An 11,216-nucleotide genomic window follows, 5' to 3' on the forward strand; every position below is an offset into this window, starting at 1 on the left:
TGTTATCCCTAACTTTTTAGTTGTTTCTTAGACTTTTGTTATTTTTGTAGCTTTTCTTTTGTAAATAACTTTATTTAGAATTTATTTAAGAAGAATTGATTTATGTTTCATTATTTATTTTCTATGTTTCTCTGATGTATTTATCATGACCAGACTGTACAGATTCACCCATCACAATAATCTGTTTTAAAATGATTAATGTACATTTACTTGTATGTGTCTAATCTTGGTCCCGCACACACGCACACACAACAAATGGTACTAAAGTAAAAAAATAAATAAAAAACACATACTTCATAAAATAATAATTGTGTTGAATCAAATGTTAATTTTAACACTCAAATGTTGAATATCCTTCATTAAAATGATGTACATGGCCGAAACAATGATCACTTTGTAAGGCATGGTGTCAGTTGGAATCGTATTCTCCGTTTCCATTGTAGTCCTTCTTCTCATTTTTTCAGAGGGAATAATGTCTCCCTTCCCGCAGAGCAGATGATGACCTCGTGGTACACCTCATCGGGCGGGGGACTCTTGTGCATGGCCAGGAACGAGGAGCACCGCTTGTCCAACATGTGCTGCGTTTGAGTGAGGAGAGGAGGGGCAAGTCAGACTCCACTAATGGCCCTGCGATGCACATTATAAACCTGGCACTAATGTGTGGCCGTTTACTAACGTTCTACCTTGCATATTTGGGATTCAATCCAGAAACCCTTGGTTACCGGCCATCTTCCAAATACTTTCTAAGGTTAAGGTTAGGGATAGAATGAGGTGTAAAGTTAAGGCGAGTGTTGGTAGACAGTTTAAAGGTTAGTGGTAGTTTGGAAAGTATCTATGTATTGGTAACACTATATAGAGAGTCAGTCTAGAAACCATTCGGTCACTCGTCAGATTCTATATCCACTTAGCTAACTGCTGCCTGATAACTAACCAGTTAAGAACACTAGAATGTTGACAGCCTTCCACTCTTTCACTTTTATGTTCTGCTGAAATGGAAGACTTAGCTGCGCACAGCTTCATTCACATTTTATCTGCCTCATTCCCCCAGTAATTCTAACAATGGGTGGCATCATAAACATGGCATAAATCAGGTTGGATAAGAATGCATTCACAATCAACAAGACACTAAGTATGACAACACACTACACATTTGTGCACGTCTGCCATTTAGCAGACGATGTGAGGGATTTCTCTGTAAGTTGCTTATAGTCACACGTGTTTTACGAATATATCAATATGCATGTTTAATTAATCACTTTATGAAATATAATTAATATGAAATCCAGACACACTGACAGCGACTTCCCGAATGTTATACTCCGCCCACACACACACACCTGGACAGTGAGCTCTCATCATGATATGTACATCTTGACCCGGGGGTCATCATGAGTGGCCTCCTCAATATGGTATAAACCTGTACCTAGACAGTTATGACCCTAAAATGTATGACTGTGTTGAGTTCATTGGAAATATGACCCAAAAATGAACCATAAGGTTGTCGTGAGTTAGTAGTTTTAATTAAGAACACTCAGGAAGAAACAGAGAACAAAGAAGAGGGCCCCCATCTCAGGGGACTCTCAAAAGGATGGTCAGATGGCATTATGGGTAAAAGTTTTTGTATAAAAGCCATGGTCCCGGACTTAGAATTTGGGTGTATCTGCAGAAGGGCTTTGATGTCTGTCACTCTCCTATGATTTTCATTAAAGTCTATAGGATTCACAAGTTCCTGAGTTGAAGTGCTTTTTGTTTTAGCCGTTGTGGACTTGGTTTTCCACGACAACGGCAGCGCACCATTTCTTTCTCCTTACTATCCTGGCATTGCAGGCACCATTCACCACCTCCACCGGAGATATGGAAGACCCCCGCCCCCCAGGACCATGGACACATACTGACCTCTGTGAAATGTTCAGGCAAGTGGGCCTTGGTTCCCAAGAAGCGGACCAATCGGTAGCAGAGCCAGACAACCAGTACCATGCCACCTATGACCAAGGCAATCATGACAAACACCAAGAAGGCCAGTAACCAGGGATTGACCAAGTAGTTGGCTGTGGGTGGGGTTAGAAGACGTGACGTAGAATTACACAGTAGGAAATTACCTCAAGGCCAATGTATCAAAATGAAATACTGTATTAATTTAACCACTAATTACTTTTAATGGGCTGTCAGGTGCATTTAATTACCAATATGTAAATGGGTAGTGGAATGACACCCGGGTGCTATCAGATTTCTGATACCATTGTGTAGCAAAAGGAAGCCTGAATCATTTTGGGCCAGGTTTAAAATGAAAAACCTATGCATTGAGTATAATTGTTTTTTTCCTGTATAGAAAACGACTACTTACTTTCTAAACTTGTAACAAGTTACAAAATACATCAGACTGTATTTCATCAAAGCATAAAACAAAACACAAGTGTTTCAAACACTACCCATCTTTTCCAGGGAGCGCACTAGTACTTGTGAGAACCGAACAAAGTCATCCGATCTAATGTTTGTTATCGGTGTTGAACACAAAGAGAAGAACGCGAGAAAGCAACTCGCCCTCACCCTCAGCGGTTCCCTCGCAGGTCACGTTGCTGGGCTGGCTGTGTTTGAAGAACCTCTGTGTTAAAACCATCACCGAAATACAGTACTTGCTCAGCGGCTCTAGTTCCAGGACCTTTTTATAATAGGAGGTGTTAACATGTCTGGCCTTAAGGGAGGGACAGAGAAATAATGAGCAATAGTGAGGGAAGATCTGAACAGGATCCTAAATCACCCCCTTTCCCCCTAGATCCTGCACTCGCACGCTTACACATGCCCATTTGCACGAGTGTCCCAAAGGTGACTGAGCGAGTTTTCAAGTGTGTAGTGGCTAATTGGACCATCCGTTGTCCCCTTTGACACATCTGCCACACTGTTACAGAAGTGTAATTACTCCAAAGTACACAGAGCTATGAAAGCAAGGCCTGCCCATCCATGATATCAACATTATGGTTTGATCGATGTAGGCAGAGGAAGCCAAATGGTTAAAGCTTCGGGACAAAAAAAAGTATGTTTTGTAAGACTGCCACAGCCTTTTAACAAACTTTTTTTTATTCATATAATTTTATTTTAACAGTCTGTGTGCAGGCATGCATATGTGTGAAACTACTTTTACCTTGGTTCCCTTATGCCCACATGATCAGTTCAAAAGCTCAGATAAATGAATCATATTTTTTTTTTCTAGATCTGTCATTAAATAAGCATACTGACTAAACACCCAAGCAGCAATGTTCTGTATTGTCCCATTTCCTGGCATAGTGCAAATGAAATGTATAGTGTCTTCAGAAAGTATTCAGACCACTTCACATTCTCCAAATTTTTTTGCCTTGAATTGATATAACAAATATGTGTTGCAACATTTCCGTTGAGTAATAACCTTGAAAAGGGGTTTCTTAGGCCTTTGCCTGCCATAATAACCACTGTGAACGGAGTTCAATACAAAAAACATGGGTACAGTATATTAAGTTAGATTACGAAAATGGTGTTACATGGAAAATAAATATGCTTAAATATAATATGCAAGTTAACAGAGTAAGCTGTCGTGTGTCTTTTAGGCATGCTGATTAAGTAACCTGGACAGCGATGCTCTCTGGCATTTTCAATTAGGACCCCCCAGTGAAAAATATTGCCAATTAGCTTTGAACAACTGCATTTGGGCAGTTTCTCATATTTTTCTTTGCAGATCCTCACAGATTGTGTCAGATTAGAAGTGAACTCTTTAGGTCTCTCCACAAATGTTCAATAGGGTTCAAGTGTCATTTATTTCCACTAAATTGACACACATTTCGAAACAAGTTTTGCTTTGTCAGTATTGGGTATGGTGAGCAGATTGATGGCATTTAAAAAAATCATTATAGATTCAGTTGAACACAAACAAATATCTATAAAGTGAAGGGGTCCGAATACTTTCCAAAGCAACTAACCCCAGAAGTAAAAAGGCCAGCGTACCTTTTCCTCCTGGCCTTCTATCCAGTAGGTGATGCGAAAGATCGCATGGTTGTAGACGTCTCTAAACCTCCTGATCCTAAACACTGGATCTTGGATGTTAACTTCAATTTCTGTACCAGTGGAGACTAGCGTCACACTGGGAGGTCCAAGAATGGCTGTGGGGAAAGAGTGGTTGGTAAGGAAATCAGCATTCAGGAAGTGAACTCCCCTCAGGTCATGTATGAAGACACGGCATTACCATATTCTATTAAAGAGGAAACGCCGCCAGGCTCTTTACATTGTGTATTTGACTTACCAATCAATCAAATGTATTTATAAAGGCCTTTTTACATAAGCAGATGTCACAAAGTGCTTTTACAAAACACCTAGCCTTAAACCCCAAAGGAGCAAACAATAGTTGTGTTGAATTTCAGTGGCTAGGAAAAACTCCCTAAAAATGCCAAAATTTAGGAAGAAACCTAGAGAGGACCCAGGGAACACTGTGGCCCTATCTGGGGGAGGCCCCGGACAGGGCCCAACAGGCAGGAAATCAATCCACCCACATTGCCAAGTATCAACCAAAGGGACACCCACCAACCGCAACCACCCTGAATGAGGGCAGAGTATTGCCAGCAGCGTACAACGCATTTGCACAAGTGCGTAACAGAGAGACAACAACAAGCCAGTGACTCCTCCCCTGAGAGGCATTGGAGGGAGGGCATCCCAATGGCGATGAGAGCCCACCTGGCAAGACAGCAAGGGTGGACAGTATCAAGCCTTCCTGGTCACCTTCACGCCCCCGGGCCAGGCTACATCTAATCATAGACCGTGCTGTAGAGATGAGTCTTTAATAGATACTTCACAGTTTGCACTGAGTTTGTATTTCTAACCTTAATTGGCAGATCATTCCACAGTAGTGGAGCTCTATGAGAAAAGGCCCTGCCTCCGGCTCTCTGTTTAGAGATTCTAGGTACAATTAAAAGGCCTGCATCTTGCGATTGTAGGTTACGTGTAGGTATGTATGGCTGGATCATTTCAGCAAGATAAATTGATTTATAGGTTAACAATAAAACCTTAAAATCAGCCCTAACCCTAACAGGCAGCCAGTGTAAAGACGCTAGTACAGGAGTAATGTGTTCACATTTTTTTGTTCGAGTTAGGATTCTAGCAGCCGTGTGCAGCACTATTTTAAGTTTATTTATTGATTTGTCAGGGTAACCACAAAGTAGATCACTGCAGTAATCTAGTCTAGAAGTAACAAAAGCATGGATTAGTTTTTCTGCATCAGTTTTTGATAAAACGTTTCTGATTTTTGCAATGTTTCAAAGATGAAAATAAGCAACGTTTTCTAGCTTTGCACAAATTCAGCCCTGCCCCTAGGAGCCTGTTTGGAACCGTGCACTTCAACCCAGCTGCTCTTTGACATTCTTTTTGTAGGTCACTTGATGTCATCCTATGGTTATTGAGTGACATTAAAATGTAATCTCGGTCAGTGGACAGTTGTTTTTGCCCTGTGCCAGTCTGTAGCTTTGTTGTCTCCAATGTCTGCTGCTTGACTATGAACCGCCGTCTTTGAGATTTTCAGGATGGAAGCAACCTGACGCTCACGGTATCCCTCTGCCAGTAAATCCAGAATTGAACACTTCTTTTTCTCACTCAAAGCCTTTCTTTTCAACTCTTTTGTCATGCTGAATAGTTATTTTTTTAATTAAAATTACATTTGAGGTACTACTTGCACTGTTTTTGCCATCCAGCTGGTCCTATTGCAAGAGGATAGTGATGACCACAGCAGTAGTTTTTATAATTTTCCTAATTAAATTAGATTGGCTTCAGGTAATCACCTAATCAGTACCTCATTAAGTAAAATGAGGTGTGCCTGTGTTGGAATTTAACAGACATTGGAATGAAATGGCTCCCATACATGTTGAGATGCTGATTTAAGAAAAATTAGGAGTGGTCACTTAATTTTTTCCAGAGCTGTAGTTAACAAGGCCATACGATGGGGAAGCACCACCCCTATTAACTTTCAATGACAGAAAAGTGTCGACAAGCGACCTGGGTGGGGACGACCTGGGTCCATTTCCAGCATGAATCAGTAATTGACATAAGTGTAAACCAAATGTTATGTAATATTAGCCACCAGGGATGTCAATGATATCTTCCACTGTTTCACGCAGAGCCTTTTTTCATGCTATGTGCATCCATGTAAATAAAAAGGGTAATATCAGACAATTACTCCCTTAAACTTATTTTGGGGTGTAATTCGACAGTTGAGGAATGGCTGAGTGGACATGTAGCTGGGCGACAGCTATGAAAGGACAGATTGGATAAAGATAGCAGAGAAACACAATTTGAAAAGTTGGACAGGAAATTGAATCAGGGTTTTTGGTGCAGATAAATATTAAGCTCTCCTGCATCAGCCTGGAATATTACCAATATGCCCCCATTTTGTCAGCTGATTTTTGGCAGTGGCTAAATTTAGCTGAAATTTGCTACAGCTTTTCAAAGAAAACAAAACAAGGGATTACTATTTATCTTGGGCCCAAAGGCTACTTTAAGGGTGAATAGCCCACAAACAAAAATGTTAAATAAATGTCCTTTAAGTAATCATTTATTTCTGTTGACAACATTTAATAATACAAAAAGGTGTTCATATTATCGGGCGGTGTGTTACCGGGCCCTTGCTTACAGGTTCTCTTAAAGCATGATAATAATAATAATAATACATTTTATTTATAATGCACTTTATATCAATTAAATGACCTCAAAGTGCTACAATGCATTAGCCTAAAAGCATAGAAGCGACATTAAAATAACACAATTAAACAAAAAAGGCTTTTCTAAAAAGATGGGTTTTCAGGCCCTTTTTAAAAGAGTCCACAGTCTGTGGGGCCCTTAGATGAACAGGGAGAGCATTCCACAGAGCTGGTGCAACTGAGCAGAAGGCACGATGACCCAGAGTCAATCAGGAAGTATGAACTCACTTTGCTCGTCCATGACAAACTCCTTTGTCTTCACCCAGGGTGACGTGTCCCCGTCCTGTTCAGCTCTCACCTGGAACACGTACACTCCCAGTGGGTTCAGATGAGGGGTGAAGTCACAGCTGGGGGCTGTCGTATTGAAACACACAGCCTTAAAGCTTCCGATCAATGACCTTTGAACCAAAAAAATAATAATAATCTGACAGTTACTTTGTTGTCCCTGGATGTTGTCGCCAGCCTTTGTACTCCCCAAAACCCATCTAACAGGGGCTTTGCAACAAAAAGGCAGGGTAAATTTTCCTGAGATATTTGCACCAATTTTCTAGAAAGTCAGTGAGTCCAGCATCAGTGTGAGCAAGTACTGTATGAGATCAGTATGTGTCATTACACACAGTACGCCAGAATAATAGTGTCTGTTTTGTATGCTGTGACAATACCAGACTTCCGCAAAGACAGTAAAAACCTGACATATTATTCCCCTCAAGGTTTTGTTCAGTCCATCCCCACTAGGGAAAAGGCAATTTAAGACTTACAGTTGAGCTCAGAAGTTTGCATACCCATATATACATATGTACCATTTGTAAAGAAAACATGAGCGAGTTGGCAAAATACATGTATTTTATTTCTTATGGGATTCACATCGAACTGTAGTTCATAACAGAATGGGACAATTATAAAGCAAAACATGGCAACGAAGATTTTTTTTTACTGACCCCGGTTCAAAAGTCTGCATACCCTTAGTTCTTAATACTGTGTATTGCCCCATTTAGCATCAATGACAGGTTGCCCTCTCCTGCCCTGGAGCCGCCACCTCGACCCGCTGCGCCCTCTCCTGCCCTGGAGCCTCCTGCCCTGGAGCCCGCGCCTTTGGGGGGGGGGGGGGGGGGGGGTTACTTTCACATCCTGGCTATGCCCCTAGCCATCTCTGCGCTGGGCTCGGGGCATAGTCAGGACAAGACAGGAGGTGGCACCTCTAGGAATAATCATTGAGAATTGAGCAATTGCTAGCAAGACTGGAGATGCCAGAAACAGTCGCAATATAACTGTATACAGTTTCAGTTAAGGCTTACTATAACGTAACTACTGTATGTTAAGCCAGCAAATGTGTTTGTCTTTCCTTACCCAAAACGCATGCATGGATGCGTACTTCGGAAATCCACCAGAAACAGTCGCAATATAACCTTAACTGTTTTATTTCAGGCTTACTATAATGTAGATACTAATGGTTTTAGCCAGCAAAGTTCGCATCTACACTCACCTAAAGGATTATTAGGAACACCATACTAATACTGTGTTTGACCCCTTTTCGCATTCAGAACTGACTTAATTCCACGTGGCATTGATTCAACAAGGTGCTGAAAGCATTCTTTAGAAATGTTGGCCCATATTGATAGGATAGCGTCTTGCAGTTGATTTGTAGATTTGTGGGATGGACATCCAGGGCACGAAGCTCCCGTTCCACCACATCCCAAATATGCTCTATTGGGTTGAGATCTGGTGACTGTGGGGGCCATTTCAGTACAGTGAACTCATTGTCATGTTCAAGAAACCAATTTGAAATTATCCGAGCTTTGTGACATGGTGCATTATCCTGCTGGAAGTAGCCATCAGAGGATGGGTACATGGTGGCCATAAAGGGATGGACATGGTCAGAAACAATGCTCAAGTAGGGTGTGGCATTTAAACAATGCCCAATTGGCACTAAGGGGCCTAAAGTGTGCCAAGAAAACATCCCCCACACCATTACACCACCACCACCAGCCTGCACAGTGGTAACAAGGCATGATGGATCCATGTTCTCATTCTGTTTACGCCAAATTCTGACTCTACCATCTGAATGTCTCAACAGAAATTGAGACTCATCAGACCAGGCAACATTCTTCCAGTCTTCAACTGTCCAATTTTGGTGAGCTTGTGCAAATTGTAGCCTCTTTTTTCTATTTGTAGTGGAGATGAGTGGTACCCGGTGGGGTCTTCTGCTGTTGTAGCCCACCCGCCTCAAGGTTGTGCGTGTTGTGGCTTCACAAATGCTTTGCTGCATACCTCGGTTGTAACGAGTGGTTATTTCAGTCAAAGTTGCTCTTCTATCAGCTTGAATCAGTTGGCCCATTCTCCTCTGACCTCTAGCATCAACAAGGCATTTTCGCCCACAGGACTGCCGCATACTGGATGTTTTTCCCTTTTCACACCATTCTTTGTAAACCCTAGAAATGGTTGTGCGTGAAAATCCCAGTAACTGAGCAGATTGTGAAATACTCAGACCGGCCCGTCTGGCACCAACAACCATGCCACCCTCAAAATTGCTTAAATCACCTTTCTTTCCCATTCTGACATTCAGTTTGGAGTTCAGGAGATTGTCTTGACCAGGACCACACCCCTAAATGCATTGAAGCAACTGCCATGTGATTGGATGATTAGATAATTGCATTAATGAGAAATTGAACAGGTGTTCCTAATAATCCTTTAGGTGAGTGTATATGGAATAATTAATAATGCGTACTTCACTTCGCCTGCGAGGAGTTATGATCTTGGGACCTATAGTTTACAAGTCCGCTTCTCTAACCACTAAGCTATTTACCAAGGGGTTGGCGGTCAGTCACTCAGTAAGAGACATTCCCTCTTCTTGGCTGGCTCCACTTACGCAGTCTGGCAAAAACACCATCTGACAAAAAACTGGATAAAAACTTCCACATATTTATATGGGATCACCACTACGGAAATTTCATGGAGAGATATTGGCTGCTGTGGTTTGATGTTCAGTGGAACAGAAACAGTGCTGTATCTGAGTGACCAGTTGAGAAGCACAGATGGGTTGTAGGCTGGTGGAATGACTGGCCTTTGTTGCTTCAAGCATGTTAAAGTCCGTGCAAGGACATTCATGACTCTTTCTCATTGAAATATTAGTCCTAAAAACTTGTCGTTTTTCCCATTCATGTTGCCTATGGAGAATCGCCTGGTCTCTTGATGCGTTTACATGACATACATTTACTTAACACACATAACAAATACAAATCAATTATGATTGTGTGGTCACGTTTTACTCTCCTGGTGGGAACCAAAAATACCTGTTTGTTTTTAAGGGATATGGTTAACTTTCTGCTCAGTAAAGCTCCCCATACTGTCAAGGCATATTTTCCATATTAACAGTTATGTTAAAAAAAAAAGTGGATGCATTTGATCTCCACACTACACTGCTGATTTCCGAAGACGGTATCCACTAACCTGTACTCTGCTCTGTAGGTCATGTTTTCTGTTTGATTCTCTGAGGCATTCCACTCCAACACGAGCCCCATGTTGACAGAGTTAATCCTTACGTTCGTAGGTGGCTGGAGCTCGGCTAACACACCTGAAAATCAAGAAGTACCGGTCAGTTCAATTCAGATGTTTTAAATTACATCAATTAATTATTATTTGACAGATTGTATCGGATCTTTTCACTGAATCTGAATTGGACTGCCTATGTAAACCACGTCTGGATTGCTCGACACAGCGAACATATTAAAAGTATTAAAAGATGGGAAGACGCGTATTTATTCCAAATATTCTCACTACATTGTTCATCGGTCAACAAATGTAAGAGACAGCCATTTTAAATTATTATCTACAAAATAATAAGTTAAACAATGAGTCCTAACAGTGAATGGTGAAAACATTCGAGTATATAGGTTACATATACAAGTCTCTAGAAATCACGTAGTTAATCTATGGTGAAATCTAAAGACCAATAATACTGACCTGTCAATCCATGTGAAGTTAAATATAGTAGTTGGACAAACACATTATATAAAACTGTATATTGCATATTGTCCCAGAGACTTTCAATGTAATCCAAAAACACAGAAGTGTTCTTTTGGCAATATTTCCTTGCCGCGGTCCTTTGGCATTTTTAATGGGCGGAGATTTACCTCGAAATCGAAACTAGTCACCATGTTAATACAGAAGCTTATACCTAAGGGGCTTATTCATTCCGCGAAAAAAAAAACGTTTTCCTAGAAACGGTTTCGTCAAGCAGACTTTATATTGGACAAATTCATCTAGTTCCATACCAGTTTTGTTAAATAAAACGATCCACAGCTAGAACGTTTTTCTCGGCATAATGAATACACCCCCAACGTGTGGTTCGGGGAAACGTAACTATCATATAGTGACGCAGGTGGCATTTCCTTACTTTGCTATCTTCCAAGAAATTGTCAAAAATCACATTTAAATAATACAACGGAGGCCTAGATTTCCACCTTTTATTAAAGACCAAAAAACATTTGCATAATATTATTATAATTCAAT

General features: G+C 41.0%; 1 protein-coding gene across 2 annotated transcripts; it reads right to left on the reverse strand.

Annotated features, from left to right (window-relative positions):
• Positions 1-184: 184 nt before the first annotated feature.
• On the reverse strand, positions 185-11,023 carry LOC105031502 (interleukin-10 receptor subunit beta). 2 transcript variants are annotated; one of them, XM_010905975.4, is made up of 7 exons: positions 10,668-11,023; positions 10,155-10,278; positions 6,936-7,105; positions 3,973-4,127; positions 2,548-2,659; positions 1,897-2,048; positions 185-578 (listed from the first exon to the last, which is right to left on the reverse strand). In XM_010905975.4, exons 1-7 carry the CDS (start codon positions 10,732-10,734, stop codon positions 453-455), a joined length of 906 nt encoding a protein of 301 aa, XP_010904277.1. In that variant the 5' UTR covers positions 10,735-11,023; the 3' UTR covers positions 185-452. The 2 variants fall into 2 exon arrangements, with proteins under 2 accessions (XP_010904277.1, XP_010904276.1); XM_010905974.5 differs by having other exon boundaries at positions 2,548-2,692; positions 10,668-11,020.
• Between the last annotated feature and the right edge of the window lie 193 nt (positions 11,024-11,216).

The sequence above is a fragment of the Esox lucius genome, chromosome 20 (genome assembly GCF_011004845.1).
Source record: "Esox lucius isolate fEsoLuc1 chromosome 20, fEsoLuc1.pri, whole genome shotgun sequence".
Taxonomy (NCBI): Eukaryota; Metazoa; Chordata; class Actinopteri; order Esociformes; family Esocidae; genus Esox; species Esox lucius.

What these genes read in the sequence shown, in the direction of transcription:
- LOC105031502 (XM_010905974.5), bottom strand. Translation starts at nt 10,734, where the DNA reads ATGCAATATACAGTTTTATATAATGTGTTTGTCCAACTACTATATTTA. An exon ending in GTTTGTCATGGACGAGCAAA is followed by an intron (nt 4,128 to 6,935) that starts GTGAGTTCATAC and finishes CTTTCCCCACAG; the next exon opens with CCATTCTTGGACCTCCCAGT. An exon ending in CTGCGAGGGAACCGCTGAGG is followed by an intron (nt 2,049 to 2,547) that starts GTGAGGGCGAGT and finishes CCCCACCCACAG; the next exon opens with CCAACTACTTGGTCAATCCC.